At 41.8% G+C, this 23,906-nt stretch overlaps 2 protein-coding genes across 4 annotated transcripts in view; one reads left to right on the top strand and one right to left on the bottom strand.

Annotated features, from left to right (window-relative positions):
• The window catches only part of babam2 (BRISC and BRCA1 A complex member 2), a 56,242-nt gene extending 52,503 nt beyond the window's left edge, over positions 1–3,739 (bottom strand). The window contains exons 1-3 of the mRNA XM_056590117.1: positions 3,643–3,739; positions 3,163–3,312; positions 2,397–2,473 (exon numbers count right to left, since the gene is read on the bottom strand). Of these exons, the coding sequence (XP_056446092.1) occupies positions 2,397–2,473; positions 3,163–3,299 (214 nt within the window). The 5' untranslated portion in view covers positions 3,300–3,312; positions 3,643–3,739. The remainder of the gene's footprint in view (positions 1–2,396; positions 2,474–3,162; positions 3,313–3,642) is intronic.
• A 223-nt stretch (positions 3,740–3,962) lies between these two features.
• Positions 3,963–23,906, top strand: part of rbks (ribokinase) — a 29,838-nt gene continuing 9,894 nt past the window's right edge. The window contains exons 1-6 of one of the 3 annotated variants that reach the window (XM_056590232.1): positions 3,963–4,036; positions 7,007–7,073; positions 11,854–11,986; positions 13,197–13,260; positions 13,719–13,781; positions 18,014–18,178. In XM_056590232.1, coding sequence (XP_056446207.1) covers positions 7,015–7,073; positions 11,854–11,986; positions 13,197–13,260; positions 13,719–13,781; positions 18,014–18,178 — 484 coding nt within the window. In that variant the 5' untranslated portion in view covers positions 3,963–4,036; positions 7,007–7,014. Of the gene's footprint in view, positions 4,037–7,006; positions 7,074–7,198; positions 7,236–11,853; positions 11,987–13,196; positions 13,261–13,718; positions 13,782–18,013; positions 18,179–23,906 lie in introns of those variants that run through there. The other 2 variants (XM_056590233.1, XM_056590234.1) reach the window with 2 other exon arrangements.

Genomic DNA, 23,906 nt, shown 5'->3' with positions numbered 1-23,906 from the left:
TTCGGAAGCAACCGGAAGATGACTTGTAAAAGCAATTGATCCGCTATGAAGGACTGTTTCAAGTGCTAATCACCCACTTCAATTCCCTTTAAAGTGGGTGATAAAGCGTGTGGCAGGCACAGTTGGCAGTGCCCGCTGCTGGCTTTATTTAACTCATTAGATCAGGGAGGGATCAGGTATCCCTCAAACAAAAACTGACTGCAGGTGGCCTAATGAATATTCTGAAAACATGGGAAATACTTTGCGGAATAATGACAAAGTGGGAAACCATTGTGTTAAAGGAGAGAAAGAACAATCTCCGTATGAACGTGTATCTGTGTGTGTGTTTGTGTGGTTTGTTGTTGTTGTTGTTGTTTTTTAATGTCTCTCATGAGTCACCATAGTGCCAGGAAATCCAAATTAAAATCATTCTCAGCCGGCGTAATCATCACTTCACACAACTTCTAGCGATGCCAACAGTTCGTTTAGGGAGGCAAGCTACTCAAGGAGGGCTTAGATGTAGGATCTTGATACCAAATAAGAAACCATTCCAGTAATTTCCAGTGTTGCAAACTATAAAGTTTATGCAACTTTCCATTCATGGAGGTTCAATGCAGTTATGCTACAATGCTAAATCTGTTTTATATTGTTAAGTAATTAAGTAATTAATTTTTCCGAAAGACAAACAGATATTTATATCGGAAGTTCTTGCAATGAAATGTTTATACAATAAATAAATGCCAATAATATTACAATTTCATGAAGAAAACTTAGATCTTGGGTGTCTGACAAACTTGAATACATTCATTATATGGTAATTTAAGTATATTATTATATAATTATAATTAAAAAAAGCTGCATTTGTAAATGGTTTGTTAAATAATGAAATGAAAGTTTTCAATATAGTAGAATGCAATACTTTTTACAAATGGCACTACTGCGTCCACTAGGGATGCAAACAATTAATCGATTATCGATTAATTGTCGATAAGAGATTACTCGATTAAAATAAATTACTTGCAATTAATCGCATTTTAACCCGTAATTCCCCAACCGTCCACGTGAGGGCTTACTTGACGCCAGACGTACTTGACGCACACGCGGGAACACAAGCAAAGCAGGGCCGTGTTCCAATACCAGTACTTCCATGAATATACTTAAAGGAAGTATACTATCCGCACTGGCTACTACGTACATTTTTCAGATGCTAGTGCTGTTCCAAATCGAGTACTCCGTGGTGCACTAACCGGAAATTACGATCACGACTGCCGCCGTGGCTCCTCCCCCGCAATAAACATCCCGCTTTGAACGGTGAACTCTTTACGCCTAGCAGCTATAAAAAGCTATAAAAACTATAACAACTACAAAATGACTATATTAATGCAGGCTATGTGGAAAATGCGCCGACTTTGGCTCAGCCTGGCTCCGCCTCTTCTGCTACGTAGCTAAGAAGGCTGCCGTTGAGTACGGGGAGTGTCCTTCGATCCACACTTCACGATTAGCCCGTTTTGAGTACGGCATCCGGGTCCTTGAAGTATACTTCTTTTCGCCGGATCTGAATTGGAGTACTGCGTACTCAAATTTTGGCTAGTAAGTACGGACAGTACGGGTATTGGAACACGGCAGGACGGAGTGCAGTATGGAGCCACTTTAAGTTGGTTAATGACGACAAAGACGCCAAATGCACAATATGTGGAAGTATTCTAAAGTACAACAACTAAACGACTTTGTTGAATTACCACCTAAATGTGTCACATTCAGAAGGAAATTCAGCTTCTCAGAAGAATTGCCGCTTATCAATTAATCGATCATCGATCGATAAGATGAAACAACTATCGATTAATGAATTACTCGATAATTTGCATCCCTAGCGTCCACATATGTTACATACTTTGCGGGAAATATAATCTTTTTATCCAATAAATCAGATCAGCTATGAAGGCAACAAATACAATAGTAATACTAATATTATTATCATTAATCTTATTATTATTAGTAGTAGTAACATTATCATTAATGTTTCTTCAAATAATAAAGCATTGAAATAAAATAGATCACAAAAATCTGTCTGAATGGACATTCTTTAGGTACATATTTGTACCTAAAGACAAAGTCTATGGTAATCCCTACCTCACTGTGGAATAATGATTGTGGAACATTTGCAAGGTCAAATTCTATTTTATTGATTCTTTCACTGGGTCACAAAAACCCTTTAGATTAAGGTATTGAAAGTAAGTAATGAGTCCTTCCTTGGAGAAACATTTCGCATACCATACACATTGGGTCTGAGTCCAATAAATGGATATGAATGACATTTGGATCCTTGGACAATGTTGTTTGTTCAGACGTTATTTAACTATGTCCGATTTGTTTAAAACTAAACTGAATATTCATAGTTGAGGGTGTTTGGTACTTACATTTCAAGGTCTCCCCAGCGTAGGGTATGTGAAGCTTGAAGCGGTCACAGCACGGACCAGGGGTCAGAGTGGTGCATCTAGGAGAGGAATTGAATAACAGAAGAATTATAATATATTATATAAAAAGTATATATTAGAGACTATTCCTTAGGACAACGCATTAATAATAACAATGGATTTAAAATCAGAAACTTTATTTACAGCAGTCCTTCCAAAAGTGAGACATATATATTGCCTTATTTATTTATTTTTTATTGTAAATGTTATACAAAAGTATAAAATAATCTAAACTTCATTCACTCTCTGTGTATAGCTCAAGACAGACTTGCGGCCTGACAACCTGCATGAAAATAAGCAGAAATGGTCCACCTGTAACAGAGTGCAATTACCAAAAGGCCCTTGAACTTTTAGAACCACGAAGGATAGCCTGTAGTGAAATGTCAGCTCTGCCATATGCAGTGACTGTGATCAGTGTGTTAGTGTTAAATAAATAATAATAAGTTGAATGTATAGTACAGAGTGACCCTGTCTGTAGACTATCACACAAACAAGCCCCCCTACATATAAATATACATATACACAGATATATCCCACACACCGATATATATACAAAATATACATATACTGTACACACACACACACACACACACACACACACACACACACACACACACACACACACACACACACACACACACACACACACACACACACACACACACACGTGTGTTATAGTAACTGTGTTTCATTCAGTCCCAAAGCTCACCCTGTCTTCAGATCTGTGACTCGGAGGAAATTGGTCGCGTCGAGTCCCACGCGCCCGTTCCTCACCACACTGCACAGCAGTGGTCTCAGCTCTGGCGAGATACGATGCAGTGCAACCTCCGGGGACATATTGTTCATTTTCGACAATAATCTATAAAACACAAAACCATATACATGTTAACTTCCAGGCATGAGCAGTAATACTTACACCTATTACAATAACACAATTCATTCATGTATTTGTGTGTGTACGTCGACTAATTACTATTTCATTATTTTCTTTCCCTTTATTACAAAGATTAATTCAGTGTAACCACTAAACGGTATGATATACTGGTAAATTATGTGATATTCACTGTCAAAGTTAGCTCTCATTAGCTTGAAAACGGTACAAACATAAAACGTTATGACTGTCAAACGCATCGTTTTCTCGAATACATCAAATTGTATAAAATACAATAACTACTATTCGTTATTTTACCTGTAAATGCTGTTAATAGATTATGGCGAGTATCATTTAAGACTAAACTCCAATGTTTACTTCATTCTCTCAAAACTTCCGGGACATTTTGTTTGGGTCCTTAAACTGGACCTTGCTGGAGATAGTGACTACTTTAGCGATGCCTGTTGATATAAAATATACTTAATCTGTTAATACAATTAATTCTTAATGTAGAGTCTCCGGATCTCTCTTATTAGTTGTATGCAATATTATCGTACATTTTAAAACAACCGTTAGGTCTATAGATTGATTTGATCAAAGAACGGGTCCCGGCAGCAGATCGGGCAGCCAGCTGTCATCCGCTCTTTTAAACTTTGACCACCTTTTCTCAATCTGCTTCAACTCGTCTTCGTCAAGTGTCAGCGAGTGTCAGGTATATGAGTTTAATTCGATTTTAAAACGTATCGTTGGTTCTAAAGGTAAAATCTGTTATAGTTTTTAATGTTTTAGGGGTTGCAGAATGACACTTTTCTTGTCATACTTTAAAATCTTCGGAAAGGCCAACGTTTGCTGTTCATTGACTCTGTTATGACGTGAGACTCGGTGGTCTCACCTTTAGACCATACCCTAGTTTTAGAAAGACGAAACACCCAAGCCCATGTATTTATTGATCATTTTTTCACTTAAGACGTCCTATGCCTGCGTAAATGTCTTATTTTTCCCACTGTGTAACTGATCATTTATAACGTTACATGACATACTGTATGGTATGATGGCATGAAAGCCACGAAGCTGAAGTTAGCTCCCGTTTCGTAGCGCCCTAATTGAGGCTAATGATGTGCGATCAGGAAACGAGTACATTTTTCGAACATTTTTAAATGACAAACTGGTCATACTTATTTATAATATGTACTGTATTCTGTGATATGCCATATAGCCCACAGTATAGGATTCAGTCCGGCCCGAATGTTTTTTGCCACTCAGAACTGAAAATAATTGTCTGTACGGGCTATTTCAGGCACGCTTTCCATGGGTTAAATCACCTTGGGCCACCCAGAACATACCAAACATAGACTCTCTGTTTATGCTTTTTAAAACCTGGCCCAACTTCGTTCCATAGTCATAGACTGCTGAAAAGCCAGCTCCTTTTTGTGCATCAAACACCTAGAAAAATAACGGCTGACGCTCAGGTCTTAATGAGAAAGGTCACAGCATGATTCCGAGCCTTGTTCATTTTGGGCCACCCATGTCAATGTTGAAACATACTGAACACCTCACGAAGTGTCCCTCAGTATCAGAACAGTATGATTTTCCCACTCAGAACCAATCTCAGAAAAGCATTTCCATCCTATTTCAGGACAGCCTTTCATTGGTTAAACTAACTTGGGCCCCCTGTTCACTACGAACTCTAAATCATGTTGTCAATTTTCTTATTGAGACCAGAGTGTCAGCTGACAATTCTTGAATTGTTTAAAATGAATAAAGACATCGTATATGTCCTGCTTAGTATACAGCAGGCGGGTTTTGGGGTGGCCCAAGGTGATTTAACCTGTGAAAGGCTGGCCTGAAATCGGCCGTTCCGCTATTTCTGAGATCGGTTCTGAGTGGGAAAAAACTTTCTGGCTAGACTGAATCATATACTGGGGGCTGTATGGCATAAAAGAATGAATTACGAATGCATTTTTTTTTTTTATCAATAAACATGTCACAGAAAACTATGTTCGGAAAAATTGGATAATTTCCTGGTCGCACATCACTGCGACTAGGGAGCTAACTTCAGCTCCGTAACCCCTCCTACAGTATTTAAGTCATTTTCAATAACACCTGTCTGTCTTAAGACAACAATAGCGACACAGGCAACCTTGATAGCATATTTGCATGTGTGCCCTATTTATTTATAAAAGTATTGGCTACTTTAAAAATATATATTTTTAAGATCCCATATGTCATATTGTATTAAACAAAGTTGGGGGGGGGGGGGGTATAGGAATTTAATTAATTTAGCATATATTAGTAAACCAGTTGGCTTACTTTGCATTCAAGTCAATAAAACAAAAAATAGCATTAAAATGTGATACCCTTCATGATGGAAACATTATATTCATTGTTTGAATATTACACCAACGAAGGCTTAATAGCAGAGCTTGCTCTGTGATTCTGCCATTCAGCCTTATTGCTATTATAGTGATATAATATAGGAAATATAGGGATGTGCTTGGTAGCAGGATGGCTTTGTCTTGAGAGAATTTCTCCAATGCTATATGTAAAAACAATACCCAGTTTTTCCTTAGTTGAGCTGTTAATCTGTAAATTGTTGAAGTAGAATATAATTAATTAACAAAAACATTTGTTTCCGATTTTGTGCCCTTCAATTCTTGATATAAGCAAATTAAATGACACACACACACACACACACACACACACACACACACACACACACACACACACACACACACACACACACACACACACACACACACACACACACACACACACACACACACACACAGTCCCATGTGTGAGCAAAATTCCAATTTGAGCAGCATTGATCAGGTAGAATACCAAAAACGGCTTTCATTATTTAATATCAAAGAAATACCAAATTAACTTGTACATTGTGTGTACTGCTTATTTTTCTTATGTTTACAGCATTGTTTCTTTCCTGGGTTCATCAGACACTGATGCCTCCTATATTCTGAATGTGAGGAGTGGTCTCTTGCTTCAACGGTTGGAGACGGCAGATCTAATTTTAATCTACCGCATTGGAAGTGGGGAGTGTTCGGGGGCTAGATGTGAAGACAATTTGCTGGGAGATGTGGGAGAGAGAATTGAGCCATCCTACAGCCAGCGGCCAGGCTTTACAAGTCTTCTGCTGCCGAGGAAGAGATTTGAAGAGATTAACACACTAGCATTAGCGCCGATACAAGCTGAGGATTGACTTAATTAAGATCTTGCTGGGCTGTGTTCTTTTCACGTGGCGTTGAAATAATCACCCCTGTTACGATTGGAAACTGTCCAATAAGCCGGCTATGAATGCTCTATTTTTACCTACTTGCGTGTTTCAGTCAAGCCCATAGTAATGTGGGAGCTAAATAATATGTGTTTGTGTGTCTGGTGTGTGGGTGTGTGTGTGTATGGGTGTGTAAGTGTGTGTGTGTTTGTGCCTTGGAAGTTCTTAGGAAACCGCTTCAGAGTTAGTCAGTTTGTTCTGCTTGTTCATTTTAGACCTTGATTAGACCCTTTTCCTTACTGAGAAAGGATTCTGGGTCACGTTAAGGCAAAAAAAGCAACGTTCAGAACAGAAACACAATAATCAAATGTGATCCTGTCGTCTTAAAATATTATTTACATTTTTGCTGAGCAAACTTATTTGATAATTAAATAAATGAAATCTGTTCTTTAGATTTGATCATGACTGAAGAAGGCTTTGACGTGGCAGTGGTGGGCTCCTGCATGACTGACTTGGTGAGGTAAGTGTTGCCCGTCCAACCGTCCTACAAGGATTTGTCTTCTTCAGCTGTGGGTGTTCAAATGATTCTCCTTGCTGTTTTTTTTTTTTTTTTTCTCGTTTGACCATGTGGTTTACTATCATCAGCTAAATCTGGCTTCAGGAAACTCCTCTGCTTCCTCAGGTAGGCTACCCAGGAAGGAGCACATTGGGCAACTTTTCATTACCATACAAGGTCCTAGATACAATGATTTCTTTCTTTATGGTGGTTTAACCTAACCCACCATATCACTCAATCGTATATGGCGATATGGTTTCTTGTGAACATCTTGTTCCATCTGCCTTTTTCATTCTTAAATACCGACACTACCAGCATCATTTTTTAAGCTTTCGGAAAATGTTGAATAAGGACTGAAGGGTTTTTCCACCAAGGCCTAATCCTGTCCACACAGGGATAGAGGAAGTGGTTTTAAACGTGGCTAATTCCACTGGCTCCTCTATACTGTCACAAGGTCTAAGACATTCTTTCCAGGTAATAGTATTTTAACGGCTGACCCAAGATATCCCCAAATAGCCTACCTCACCTCTCCCCCACTACCCCAAAAAGGCAACTCTATGCGTCTTGCTCCTGCAACCTTTTGAGATATTGTGAAATTCAAATGCAATCATCACTGTCATTTATATGTGCAAACCACACATCCAGATAACATCACATACACACCCTAAAAAAAAAATATATATATTGATATGTGATGCTAAAGTCGAATGAGATAATCACACGCAATAACTGTTTGCGAAAATGTCAGCAATTACATAATCGCCGTCAGACGAGATCTGCAAAGCCAGACATAATCTTTTCCCACAAGCTATTATTCATTAACTCTTAAGTACAATGAATGACTTCAAAAGAATCCATTACTAAGCAGTTTATGTTGAATGACACAATTGCAACTATACACAATGTAAACAAGCTGTTGAGTTGAAATTAATATTTATCATTCAGGATACTGTAAAATAGTTTTTTTCTTTTTTAACCCTAACCCCAAATTGATTATTCTAGGTCACAATCTACCCACTAAAAAAATATCATAATAAGAAAGGTACTAACTCCCAAACTGTTTTGTTGTATTTATTGGGCTCCTCATTAGCAGTTCACGTTGAGATTGTTTTTACTTTGAAGGGCAGAAGTTGTCAATTATGACCCTAATATGCTAACAGGAAACAGCTTGTTTTTGCTCGGAAGTTGGATAGGATGAAGTAATGGGTGCATAGCTGAAGGTACTTAGAATAAATTGCATGATCATTCAAAGTGATACGCATGACTTTAATGTCTGAAGTCCCGAAGTACAAATGTTTCAGTGGCTGCTTCAGTGGTAAGTGCCTTACCCATACAACAAAGTTCTGTCCCTACAAATGTTTGCTTTACACACACGTGCGCGCATGCACACACAAATCCTCAGCCACGCACGCACACTCTTTCTGTTTGTATGCAAACTCGGACTCATTCCGTCCTGCACTTATTTCTCTTTTCTGTGTCTGCTCAACAGACACGATGCATATCTTCACGTGTATTTATTTCTGCATTTTCACACAGGATATGTTTGATAGTAAGAGGCTTATGTTTAATTGTCTCCTGTCTGTATTGCACAAATGTCTCTCCCTCCCTCCCCGCCCTCTCCCTCCCTCCTGCGCCCTCTCCCTCCAATAGGCAAAGCCAGACAGCGCCCCCTGCTGCCTCAGCCTCATGAGTCATGTTGGTGCCCATGTGTGTTTGGCCTTAGAGTACAATTTGCGGGTGCACAAAGTTATGGTGGGTGGGGGGGTTACAGATTGTGATGCAGGTGACGAATGATACAGGCTTATAGGACAGCCTGTTTGTCATCCATAATAGGCAACAATGACAGCATCTTTCTACCACGGTGTAACAGTAATTTATCGCCATGTGTACAACTTTTGTTTTTTTACAATGCTTTGCAAAATTCCGCAAATCCAGATTTGTGGAAGAATTACATGGGCAAAATTAAACATCACACTGTTATTTCCTCATCGGTGACTGCAATCACTACTAAAATTAAATAGTTCCTGTGGAGGTCCGGTGAATAATATTTTGAAAATGTGACCAAGAATCAATAACTTTCATCTAAAGAAAAGTCAATCAACTAAGTGCATAAATATTACTATCCCTAGCTATGGTAACAATATACACACATGTTGGGTATGTGAATAATGTGGTAGGTGGGAGGCGTGGGCTATTCAATGAATAGTTTTAACAATTGTTTCCATATATGAGACACTTAAGGAAACAGAATTGATTTCCATGCCCATATAAGGGTTGTTTTAGTTAACCATCCCCTGACTTATCATCACAGTAACTAACCTTTGGTATTTAGAATTCCATTCATGATGATGATAACAATAATTAAAACAACAACAAAACCAAAGCAATGTATACTTCCAGAGACGTGTTTAATTAGAACAGAAAACAATAACAAAATGTGTCAACAATTAAAAAATATTATCCAAACATTTTAAGTGCAGTATGAAATTTACAGCGTAAATTCACTTTTGGTCCAACTTATTTAAGAAACAATGAAATTATGAGTGACAAGAGAGTTAAACCCATTCAACCGCGACTCAATAAACTCTAAATCAATTTGGTCTGGGAGGAAAGAAGCTTGGAATTCTGAGCAAAACTGATGGCTGCCCTGAGAACGTTACCCAGCACAGGTTTAAATATAACATTGAAAAATAATGAAGGAATCTTGTGTCAGACGGATTTCTGTTAATAGTTACGGCAGGGGCTTGAATAATATGAAAAAAATGAGAATTTGACACTGCACCGTCTTTTGGACTTATTTTTAACACTTGTGTGTGTGTCTGTGTGTGATTCCTTATGCTTCAGATTTTTCATATGTATCCATCTGACCCTCAAGCAGCTGTTTCTATTGGATTTCTATTTTTCTTTTTATCTGACATTCTTAGTTTAATGTCGATAATTCTGAATATGTCAGAATATGAAGAAGAGCATTTGAAAAAAGCTTCACTTAGACTTGTGTCATTGAGTTCACGTTGACAAAGCATGGTTTTAGCTTCTGAGAATCGTATGTTTATTTGGATACTGACTGCATCTTTCTTGAACAGTGATACACACATGCACATAATAATTTAAGTACCAACCAAAATGACTCATGGCATCATTTCTATTTTGATTTGGCACAGAATGTACCGTAATCATCTGGAACACAAAAACAAATTCAGCATTTAATGTCGTTTAGAGACAAAACCACCACCACCACACGTGTCAAAGTTCTGACACTCTGTGATCTGCTCCCTCTGTTGCTCACCAGCAGAGGAGGAATATCTCAGAAAACAACACGGCAGAATGGAGGTAAACGTGACAAAAGCAAACATTTCACCTCACAGCAACACCTGTTTCCGGCCCTTGCGTTGTGTGGGAGATGAGCCAGGGGAAGTTGAGGTTTCAGTGCATAGCGCTTCCATCTGGGCAGCAAACTCGGGACAGACAACAATAGTCTGTGTGTCTAACTTGCCGTGGGTGGGGTGTATCCATTGAGTTCAAAATGGATGGATTTCACCTGTCAGTCATCCTGTTTTGAATAGTTCAAAGCCAATCGTCTTCAGTGAATAGAAGGTGTGTGTACTGTAAGAAAACTGAAGTCGTAGTGTCAAGTGGCATCAAATAAATTACCTGTGAAGCGCACGTGTGTGTGTGTGTGTGTGTGTGTGTGTGTGTGTGTGTGTGTGTGTGTGTGCGTGTGTGTGTGTGTGTGTGTGTGCGCGCGTGTGACTCGTCTTTAGTCATACTGGCTCTCACTTAATGTGTATGCTCGTGTTTATGCTTGTATTTAAAGTACCGCTATCATAATCGGGTTTGACATCAGTGTGTAACTTACTGGAATCCATCCTATTCAGGAAGTTTACGGTAACACACACTCAGGGTATAAATAAATTTGGGCCCGTTTGTTAAGACACCAGGTTAATTGTTGAAATTATCTACTCAGCCATGATTTCTGTTGAACTCGACCCCTCCCGATGGGTAGATGGGCTCACGAATAGGGCAGTTGGACATCAATCGACATCCTTTATAGCAGAAGAGTGTTTAACATCTCGCACAGCTGTATCTTTGTTTTAACCAACCAAAGTTAGTGCATATACTGCCCTGGCTAGCATTGACTGACTATCTTTGACTGAATTTAGATTTTGTGTTTACACACCCATGGCCTTAGATAGTGCGGTGCACAGTTAGAATTGTTTGCAAAGATCGTGGCTTTTTTTTAGGCACGTTGTTAAATCTGAATTCTGAGTGTTGCGTAAAATTTGGTGCAGATTTCTAAGCAGTCCAGAGGCCAGACCACAGCATTTTAGGGCATCAAACTCACGTACCAAATCTCACATTAGTCACTTCCATACTACTGATTGGAGGGATCATCAAATGGACAGCTGTCCCTCGGCCCCCACCTGTGGCACGGCTGCCCTGAAGGAATGGGCGGGACTTCCACCCCACCCGATGAGTCAGGCATTTACTGGTGCTGGCAGTGTTGTGTTGAAACAGCTCTGGGTCATGCTGCTTGCATCATTAGCACTTGGAAACTCACCAATACAGACTTCTTGAAGCTTGCAAAATATCCATGATACTTTCTCGGTGTAAACAAACAGACTTTATGGGCCATAGAAAGTTCCAAGATTCAAACGTCTGCTCTTCAAACCAATAGGTGTGATTCACTTAGCATTGTGACAAACAACTCCTGAAAAACCACTGAAGGTGCCGTGTTTGTTCCCAGTCAGGCTCCAAGGCTACCCAAGGCGGGCGAAACCATCCATGGCCACAGGTTCTTCACTGGCTTTGGAGGAAAAGGGGCCAACCAGTGCATACAGGCCGCCAAGCTAGGTGCCAGGACTGCCATGGTCGGCAAGGTACCAAACCATTGACCACTATGGTCTTTTGACCGCTCGTATACTACTGTTGTGCCTATGTGGGTATTTGAGCGGGCATTAACATATTGGTGGTATACCTTCAATTCGTGTTTCCTAATTTTTCCCAAAGAATGTATTTTTGCCTTGTATTCTTCATCCACCTTGTGTGTGACCTTTACAAAAAGCTGAACGTAAACTTGCAGCCCCAGCAAATATCCTCTGGTCATCTGTTGAGTTAACGACTTGACAGACGGATCGCAACTCCTCCACAAGTCAACATCAACATCCACCACAATCACTCGCATCCCGTTTCTATTGATCACCACCATAGCGCTCGCATTCAACCACCCACGCTCGCCCGCCTCAAAAACAGCATATTCCCATACGACGGCAATCCCATCCCTCCAATCAGAAGGTAAGACAACGGCCTCCCGACCCCAGCACCAAAGCACTAGGGCCCCACCCATGTCAGAACAAAGAGGCCCGATCGATAATGGCCCAATGAGGGAGGGAGGAGCTTTCTGGGTATTGGGAGAACCCAAAAATAGTCCAGAAAACATCCAAGAGGGAAGGTCGCTCTTCAAAGGAAAAGGGCCCATCAGCCCCACTACGAGCCCAACCCTGCAACATAGGCAGCGAGAGTGCAAGCGTTTTGGCACCATTTTGTAAAAGTTTTTTCCGTGTTTTTGGGAAAGCGTGGATTCGAAACAGGCGCCTACGGGCAAGGTGGGGACCTTCTTCATGGTACCCCCACCCCCCCCCCCCCCCCATCCGGATTTACATGCGGACATACCCTGCGCACAAGCCAGAAAGAACGGGGGGCGGGGGGTGGGGATAACGGGAGGAGAGAGGTGGACATGAAGAGGCGGCAAGGTGGGGTCGTGGAGTCTCCGAGGCTTGGCGCAGATGGTCGTTTGTGTGTGTATGCGTGCACGTGTGTGTGTGTGTGTGTGTGTGTGTGTGTGTGTGTGTGTGTGTGTGTGTGTGTGTGTTGACGCTCGTTGTGTTCGCTGTTGCACATACGTGGCGGCGGCGGCGGGCAGGCGGCATGATGCCAGGATGCCAGCGGGGTACACAGCAGAAAATCCATCCCATTCGAGGTTCGGCGCTCCACTCTTCAGAAGTTGCCGCTAACCGAGTCTGACCCCGCTTGACCCGCGCTGTCTTTTAATCATTCTGCATTCGTTCCTTTGTGTGGTGCTGTTTGTAGGTTGGCAAAGATTTCTTTGGAGACAGCTACATCCAGAATTTCAAGGACAACGGTGTTAACACAGGTAAAAAAGAGGTGTTTGAAAAAAAATTGTATCGCCTTTTTTTTGTAGATTTTTATTATTTTTATTTAGTTTAGTAAGTGTTCAGGTACAACGAAAATAAAGTTAAGGTCATTTCAAACTCGACGAATGCAAACAAATATTTCACAGAATATACAAGGAATCCGGTCGCAGTCCTTGAAAAAACATCTTTGCCACTAAAAAACATCAGAACCACACTCACAAATTGTTATATCGTGTTGTAGCTTGACTCTACATATATTCACATGAGCCACACGTTTACATTTCCCTTCAAACAGAGAGATGTTTCTCTCATTTTGAAGGAACTCTCAGTATCAATAAACAAAATACTCAAATCCATTCCCTTCCATAATGACCATCTAAGACTTTCTCTTCCAACCCCCTGATCCTGCTGCCGTTTCCATTTCCTTTTCTCTGATTTCCAACCTGGTGGGGTTCAGCGTGTGTGTTCCAGGCCCCAGACGTTGCCACGGGAGCAGCTTCCATTGTAGTGAATGATGCAGGTAAGCACTGGAGCGTTACCGTATTGCTGTGTTCTGCGCCTCGAAGCTCTGCGTGGAAGAAAATGTCATGCGCAGGCGAGAGAGCTGAAACAGAGGTTTTATGTTTAGCCCCACACACACAAGCGTATTGTGGAACCCGAATACAAAACCGAAAGGGATGTTCGGCTGACATTTAAACATACGGAGCGTTGTTTCAAAGATGGAACAACTCTGAACATTTACTTACAGACTCAAACCTTGATTATCTGTGTCATACAGAAACTTGGTTAACTCCTACCACCTCTTTAGCTGTATTTAATGTCCCGGGCTATAAAGTATACAGACGAGTCAGAGGAAGAGGCAAAGGGGCCGGGTTCTTATTTATGTCAAAGACAGCATTCAAAGCAAACAGATTGACATAGATGAAAACAGCCTGGAGTGCCTCGGTGTTACAATTGCGCTCTCTCCTCAAATGTAATTTATTGTTTTTACAGTCTACCGACCACTTACTGCTACAAATTATTTCTTTGATTCCTTATCTGGCATTCTAAAAAAACATGATGGTAAAGAAATTCTTCTAATGGGAGACTTCAATTTGAACTGGTTAGACAAAGTACGGAGAAAGAAACTTAACGACATCAACAAAACATTTCAGATGACACAAATGATAAATAAACCTACAAGAATAACCAAATCTTCACAAACACTACTGGACCTGATTTTTTACAAATAAAGCAGACAGAATAACAAAAACTTACAGCTTAATCACTGGTCTCTTAGATCACAAGCTGACATTATCTGCTCGAAAGCTGCCAAAGACAAAATATAGAAATAAAAATCAAATGGGAAAGAACTCTAAAATCCCTTTCATCCCTAAGAAAGTTTCAAATGCTAATGGAAATAAAATGAAATAAAGCAAACTAATTGGAACAACACTGTTGCAGATAAATCCTGTGACCAGACATGTGATGATCTAATGTCAGCTTTCGGACAGATTATTGGGAAGTATACCAAGACAAAGACCCAGAAGCCTAATGCTAAACAGTGTTTGCCTTGGTTTAATAGTACTCTGTGGGACTTAATGAAAAAAAAAGATGCCTCTTTGAAAAAAGCCTTCAAATCTGGACTGGATACTGATCGTTTAACCTACAAAGGTCTGAGAAATAAAGTCATAATGCAACTTAGGAAGGCTAAAGCACATTTCTTTCTTGAAATCATTAGAGAAGCAAAATGGAACAGTAAAATATTGTGGAAAAGTATTGATCAACTTTTTGGGGAGGAAAAACCCAAGAGTGGTAGCATACAGTTGAAAATAAATGGTATTATTGTAAATGACAATCCTGCGGTGGCAACTCATTTTAACAATTATCTCCTAGATTCTGTAGTGGACTTGGGGCAACATTTTATAAAAAAAAACACCTTCCTCAAGTCCCAGCTAATGAACTATCTGCTTTTACTCTGACACAGACAAATGGCACAAAGGTTGATAAATGTATCACTACCCTTTCAAACAGTAAAGCTAAGGACATATATGGACTTGACACAGCGCTAATAAAAAAAATATAAAGAAACATCACTTCTCCTATAACTCAATTAATAAATAAGTGTATAGATGAGAGCACTTTCCCCAGTGCCTTAAAACTGGCTATAATAACCCTTGTATACAAATCTGGAGGAAAAGAGGAGGTACGCAACTAGACCAATAAGCATACTCCCTGCTATCTCAAAAGTAATTGCAAAGGTTGTAGCAGAACAATTAATTGCACACCTTGATTCCAAGGCTCTGTTACACCCCATGCAATTTGGCTTCAGGGAAAAACCTTCTACTGAAACTGCCTGCTGCTACTTCCTTGAAGTGTTGAAAGCCAATCTAGATAGGGGAGGAGTAGTAGGAGCAGTCTTCCTTGATCTATGAAAGGCTTTCAACACAGTAAGCCATACTATATTACTCAATAAACAGGCCAACTATAACATTTCTATCTACACAGAACTGGATTAAATCATACTTAGCTAGCCGACAACAATGTGTTTGAATAAATAAGAAGTTATCAACCCTGAAAAACTGCACCATGGGAGTGCCACAAGGCTCGATTTTAGGACCGTTGCTCTTCAGTATATACATAAATGACCTTCCAGCCGTTTGTAATAATGTTGAACTTATGATGTATGCTGATGACACTTTGTTGTACACCCATGGAAAAAATGCCTCAGAAGTTGCTTCTAAATTGACTAAGGAAATGGAAAATGTTGCTAAATGGCTTATTGACTCAAATCATGCACTTAATGTTGGAAAGACTGTTACAATGTACTTTTCAAATAGATGCAAATGTAAAGATTGTCCTGACATTAATGTTAATGGACAAAAAATAAAAAATGTTGAAGAATTTAACTACTAAGGCGTCACTCTTGATCCAACCCTACATTTCAAAAAGCACATAAAAAGGTTGAGTAGCACAGTCAAATTTAATCTGGCAAACTATCGATTCATAAGAAACTCTCTTACATTTGAGGCATCAAACACCTATCTGAATGCTATGATTTTTCAAAAAATTCCTACTGTATGACAAGTTGGTCTCAAGCAGGTAAAACAACCTTGAGACCACTTGAATCATTATATAAAAACGCTCTTAAAATTCATGATAAAAACTTGTCAATATCACCACTGCAAAATCCTGGATAAACACAATCCACTTAATTTTGAATGCTTTTTGTATGCTAATGTACGCTTAATTTTGAAATTCATCCAGAATGCTGCACCTCCTCCCTTAAGGAGCTTTGTGACACTGAGCTCAGAATTCTCAGCACGAGCAACCAGGTCAACAATTAGGGGAAAATGCAGAATCCCACAAGGCAAAACCACATTTGGAAAGTCGTCCTTCTCTTTTGTAGGGATAAAACAATCGAACAGTCTCCCAACAGTTCTAATAACCATTATGATTTTCAAGCTTTCTCCCGTCTAGCAAAGGTTTGGCTGCTCACGCAACAGACCTGCACACACTTAAAGAATTGTGTAGTGCTAGTAGGATAGGGGTATATTTATCATAAAATATGTAATGTAGTGCTCTACATAAACTTTTTTATCCTGTGTATTTATATCATTGAATCTTGTTTATCTTTTTAATGTTTAATCCCATATTTAGATATTATTGTGTCTTGTTTAGTTTTGTAGTATTTATTGTTCTTACCTGCCCACTGGGACTACGGGTGGAAAATAGCAGTTTGCTGAAACCTGGTACAATGCACCTCTCCTTGCTCAAAACAAGGTTAATGTTTCTTTTGTACATTGTCCCTGTTCAAATAAAGTTACATTACACATTACCATTACATTACACACACACACACACACACACACATGCAAAAATGCACTGACACACACACAGACACACACACCTATACTGACACACATACCACAACACACTCCCACTCACACTTAGACACTCACACACAAATGCACACATGCGCAAACGTGCGCTGAAACACACACACACTCACACTAACACACTGACACACTAATGCGCACACACACACACACCAGACACACACATGCACACATACATTGACACACACACTCACACTCATACTTGCACACTGACACGCACATCCACTGAGACACATAAACACACACCCACACAAACATACACATACACACTGACACACACACAAAGGCAAAAAGAGCCTTTATACCTGCTCACAATTTAAGGTCTAATAAACAAGTAAGCATACAGAAACATACAAAACAAAAACGTTGAATAACAACCTAGCACACATTACCTGAACCTGCTGCATGGCTGCTACTTGCAATCCAGTGAAAGCTAGCTGCACCCCCTGGTAACACTAACATCGTTGCATCCAGACGGGTTGAATATGTGCGCTACACCACTACTTTATACGAAAAGTTTCATAGATTGGAGGCATGTGAAACGATTCATTTTAAACGTAAAATCATACTTCGACAATTCTAATCATTTATATCATCAATGACTATTCCCTCCGTTTCAACATAATTCAACTCAAAACTCCATTGTATATATCCGGCCCATCAGCCTCCCACGATATTCCCTCTCCGATCTCCAGGCCAAACATTCCCAGCAGCCCACTCCCTGGTTCACCAGCGCTCACCCTGGAGGTCACATCCAGTCTCCGGCTTCCCACAGATCTGTGTGTGTGTCCCAACCGCGTTAACATTTATTATTATTCTGGTGCAACGTCATTCTAATGCGTGTGTGTTGCGCGGTGCGGTGGTCCGTGGGCAGGTGAGAACGCCATCGTGATCGTGGCCGGGGCTAACCTGCTGCTGGGCGCGGCCGAGCTGCAGGCCTCCCTGCCGGCCCTGAGCCGCACCACGGTGCTGCTCTGCCAGCTGGAAATCCGCCCCGAGTGCTCCCTGCAGGCCCTGCGCACGGCACGACAACACAACGGTAAGCCAGAATGTGTGTTTGTGTGTGTGTGTGTGTGTGTGTGTGTGTGTGTGTGTGTGTGTGTGTGTGTGTGTGTGTGTGTGTGTGTGTGTGTGTGTGTGTGTGTGTGTGTGTGTGTGTGTGTGGGGGGGTAGTTGTGTGTATGTGCTCTGCATATGGGTGAGCTTATTGGACCGGTTGACCCAGTTTGGATTGAAAGTAGAGCCATGAAGTCAAATCAAAATCATACTTTTTTTTTTGGCCAAAGCACCGTCCTTAAAAGGAATTCATGTCCGGTTGAAAGGAAGTGTGAATTCCACTCCATGCCCCCTAAAATTTTGGCCCAGTTTGAGATTTCTGTATCTGAATGTATAAAAATTCCAGTTTTTAAACAAAGTCACCACCTAATCTATGGATAGGTGGACCGATAAGATGGACCGATATGGGATCTAAGTAAATAACAACAGCGAGGGGACGAATTCTAGGGGTGTCACTTGTCGTCCTACGTCTGTCGACTCGATCCGACATCGTCCGACTGTACGAACTCCTTAGGTGTAAACATGGACGCGGTAAAAGAAGAAAAACAAACTGACAAGAAAAACTAAAAAGCAGAATTGTAAACTAATTGATGCGTTATCTAGCTTTCATCTCATATAAACATGAAATTCAATCAAATTCAGTGTAGTGATGGTAGTAAATGTGGTGTTTTCACAAATGTGATGCATATGGGTCCCAAAAACGTTACCGAAACCGATGACTTCCCTTTAGGTCCTCTCAGATGTCGTGCAGGCGTGTCGCCCCTCATTCCACTCATATGTAGGTTATGGGTGGGCCTTATAAACCTCTGGGCTGTACGACTGAAACGACAATGGGGAGATCGGGTACAAAAATGGAAGGGAACGATAAAGATTGAGACCATTCTGATGTGACTTGAAGAAGAAGAAGAAGAGCACTTCCAAACAAGATGAATGAATTCGGACCATCAGAATCACATCCGATTAGAATACAAATGTCGCAAACAATACCTGATCAAATAGTGCAATCTTACCATCCCTTAAAAATAAAAAACACGTCATGACTCCTCAATCTCCTTATCTTCTCAAACCCGGCACATATCTGTTGGTACCGTCACAACCGCGACAATACTGCAAGAATGTGTACTGGCCGCACACCCAGTCTCCCATCCTCACCTGCGTACCGCTCCTCGCCCAATGCGTCACCCTGGACCAACTAGCGGAGGCTATGACGAGCCAAGCATTCCATTGCGACCGCCTATTATTAGCCGGCCCCTGCGTCACTTGGACATCCTGGGACCCTTTCTCCCTCCCTCTGTCTCCTGGCCCTCTCCTCGCCGCCGCCCCCCCCCCCCCTGGTTGTCACGGCGCGGGCCCCTCTCTCCGCGGTAATGGGCCACTGCGGGTTGCCAGGACGCCGCACACTAGTCGCGGCTAACGCCACAGCGCAGATGGGGCCGCGCAGATGGCCCTCGGAGGGGAGCCAGCCTCGCCTGAGAGCCCACTCGCCCGCCACCGCCAGGATTATGGCACCTTAAAGGCGGGGGGAGGGAAAGGGAGGGAGAGCGAGAGAAGGGATGTGAATGAGGGGCAAAGCCAAACATGACCCGCCCCCCACGTAAGCAACCAGCAAACATTGTGCGTTAATGGAGCACTATACTTTGCTCCCTCTCCTTCTCTTATCCTCTCTCGCCCGCTCTCGTGTTCTCTCGCTCCAGCTGGACAGAATGGTTGAGATACTTTACGGTTGTTAGGGTTTAGATTTTTACAGTTTAGTCAGGAATTGTGTGGTGGCATCTTTGGCATAAACTGGTCAGGTCAGCACCCTTTTTCAAAGATCAAAGTGCTTTCTTTAGCTCTGTGACCCGACCCTGTCCCTGAGTCCACAAATCCCCATTTAGCTCAACCACCACGACCATCATCATCATCATCATCATCATCATCATCATCATCATCATCATCATCATCATCATCATCCTCCTCCTCACCACCCATCTCCTTCTCTTCTCCTTTGACTTGCACAAAGTATCACACAATACCCTATACAGGTATGCTCTTTGCTTCTCTCTCTCTCACACTTTTTCTTTCAAGTTTTACATGGAGATGTCCGACTTGGATAACACAGATATCCCCATGCATCCAGCCTCACAGGATGTGTGTGCTGAGGTCCCTCTGAAGATACATCTGTGTGCTATTGGCGCACACACAGAAAAAACTAAATTATCCGCAGAATATTATTGTAACCTAATTCTAAGGCAATGTTTTCTGTCTGTCTATACACTGTCTTTCTGGTCTCTGGTTTCCCTGGCCTTTCACCTTGTCGGCGCAAGCAGTAGCTTTTTCATTTCTCAATTTCTCACTCGATGCAATTAGAGCCCCTTAAAGCCCTTTCAGATACTCAGTGACTCATCCACTGAGTGTGTGTGTGTGTGTGTGTGTGTGTGTGTGTGTGTGTGTGTGTGTGTGTGTGTGTGTGTGTGTGTGTGTGTGTGTGTGTGTGTGTGTGTGTGTGTGTGTGTGTGTGTGTGTGTGTGTATGTGTGAATCACTCACTCACTCACTCACTCACTCACTCACTCACTCTCTCCATCAGCTTCATATTATCTCTCCTGTGCTTTTTCATCCATTCCTAATACGTTTGATTGTGTGAAATGAGACTGGATGTGTGAACTTATGTCATGAGTTTTGTGCACACGTGTTTGTGTGCGGGCATCTGCATGTGTGTGGGTGTGTGTGTGTGACTTTGATTACTAAACCTTGATTTGAAAGAGTCACAGAGAGATGACATACAGAAACACACGCACGGCCAATTCACCAGCTTTTCCCACATCTGCTTCTGCAGCTGTGTGCTGTTGGGCTGGGGGGGGGAGAGAGATGAAGGTATTGGATTGTGTTTTGTGCATACAGCTGGTTTACCTCACACCTGAAAGGTTGAAGCATCCTCTCCCACAAATACATGTTTGAGTGACATCTACGGCAGCCTCTCACATTAATATCCAGGGAAAACAGGCATCCGTGTATGAAGGGGGAGGGGCACCTGCCCTGCGCGCTGCATCGTTAAAACAAGGCCTTTGAATGACGTGCAACGCATCTTACCTTTGAGTGGTGTACGGGGGCGACTGATGAGAGGAGTACTGGTTGATCAGGTGCTACCGCACATGTGTTACTTAATAGGACAGTCCCAGACGGCCAAGCCTACTTTCACTGCTGGCTTCACCAGCGACGTGGGCTGAACTCATCTCTGTGTGCTTACTGCATGGGCACTATGTGAGTTTAAGTGTATGTGTGTTTGTGTGTTTGTGTGTGTGTGTGTGTGTGTGTGTGTGTGTGTGTGTGTGTGTGTGTGTGTGTGTGTGTGTGTGTGTGTGTGCGAATTTGAGCGTCGATGTTTATGCCTCTGTGTGTGTTAAACACATCCTTTGCACTTTTACCCACAAGCAGCCCAGCACCTCAAAGCGCCAGGTGGCCAAAGCCCTGCACAAACCCACGCAGCTGCTCTCTCATGCGCCCACACACACACACACACACACACACACACACACACACACACACACACACACACACACACACACACACACACACACACACACACACACACACACACACACACACACACACGGACGCACACACACGGACACACACACACACACGGACGCACACACGGACGCACATAAACGGACGCACATAAACACAGCATACTAGTGCCATCCATTATTTCCCCAATGTTAATGCAGAGTACAATTGACAAGCATTAAGCGTGCACAAGCAATCGTGTGCGATCACACGATTGCAGCACACAGCAAAAACATGAAGACGAGCCACGCTTAACACGATGCTTTATGATGTGTTTATAGATATCAAAATTAATAATTTTGTCAAGCTGGGCTTATCCTCACACATACACAGTATTAGATGCCTACGCCTCATGAATATGCATAGGGCGCTAACACAGGATTACACACGCTGTTTCTATCGTTCCCGCTCTCACTCTGCTCTTCACACACACACACACACACACACACACACACACACACACACACACACACACACACACACACACACACACACACACACACACACACACACAAACATTCACACAAATACACACATACACCAGTGGAGGCTTCTCCATTGTTGAGAATCAAAAATTGACGATTGTCCAGACTTCAATGAATTAATGCCCTTAAATAAGACTACTTAAATGCCTTTGTATATTTTATGTTTGTTTCCCTGGGTAAAGGGACATTAGCACCCCCTATCGCCTATTGACAATTACTTCAGGGAGGACGTTTCTCCCTCAGCCTCCATTGACTCCCATACATTTCCCGAAAGTGTTGAAGGCCGGTGAATAACATGGGGTTCAATACAGTGGCGAAGTCACGCCCCCTCCGGTAGAGCCCATGGGACCTATGAGATCGAAAAATATCAATGGGTTTTAATGGAGAGAAAGTAATTATTTTCTGGTCCCAGTCTTTATATGCCCCGGATTACACATATGTTGTTTGTGAATTTAAATGATAATTTTTCATGCAAAGAAAACATTATCGTGAAGAAGTTTGATAATGTTAGGTTTTTTCCAAGGGGAGGATAAAAGCATCAAAAGAGGTGAAAACCATTATAAGTTGGGGCATGTGTAGAGTTTCAGTTATGCCGTTGGGGAGATTGTCGGTCTTGTCCACGCCAGCCGCAGGGAGCGTGACGGCACATACGAGACATAGTCTTTCTCATTGTGTTTTCTTGACAGCCTTTAACTGAACAATTGCAGGATAAAGGGTCAAACTCTTGACATGAAAATGTATCATTTAAATCACCGAACAACCGGGGCACATAAAGACTGGGACCAGAAGATAATTACTTTCTCTCCATTGAAACCCATTCATATTTTTCGATATTATAGGTCCCATGGGCTCTACCTGAAGGGGCGTGACTTCGCCACTCTGGGTCTCTCATTGGGCCTATTTTTGCCCTGAAACACTGAAGCTGAACAAATCAAGAGTAGGCCTGATTTGCCTAATTGGCTTTGCATCCTTGTAGTCCAATACATGCTGCCCACCAGCTTTCAAAGTAGAATGCTGCAACTGGTGGATTTGTATCAATTCACATAATTATCCCATCCTGCTATTTTGTAGTTCACCAAAACACCCTGAAACAACTTAAGTGTCACATACTTATGCCACAATGGGTCACCGTCAGTGCAAGCAAGCCAATGGCAACCAAGCACGCAGTCCTTCCTCCCTCACTTTAAAAACCACCAGCCGCCACACACACACACATACATATGCAAATACACACACACACACACACACACACACACACACACACACAAAGTACAAAGTAAAACATATGTTGGATGATGGAGTGGGTGTAAATGTTGTTACTCCGGGAGTGAGCAAGGCGATGGAGAGACTAACGAAAGCTTAGGCACACGGCGAGTGAACTGCTCCATAGGATAAATTGCCGGCAAACCGCTCCATCGGAGCCTTCTCTCGGAGGGACGCTAAAGTGTGTTGCATAGCGACCGTCGATGCATAGCGGCAGCCAGGAGGGACTACTTTTTTGTATTCTTTAAGAAAACGGCTACTTTGACTTTCTTGTTTTTTTTTTAAATGTAGTGTGTCTATGACTTTCGTTTCGCCATAACAGTAACCGTTGTATAAAAGCAATAGATCACTTCAGTCAGTGGCATGTGCTCATTATACCACTGTGAAGGGGGTCGCCGGCCATCCGCTGCACATC

This window comes from Gadus chalcogrammus, chromosome 5, assembly GCF_026213295.1.
Source record: "Gadus chalcogrammus isolate NIFS_2021 chromosome 5, NIFS_Gcha_1.0, whole genome shotgun sequence".
NCBI classification, from domain to species: Eukaryota; Metazoa; Chordata; class Actinopteri; order Gadiformes; family Gadidae; genus Gadus; species Gadus chalcogrammus.
Note: the sequence above shows the minus strand (reverse complement) of the source record. Positions and strands in the feature narration are given on the sequence as shown.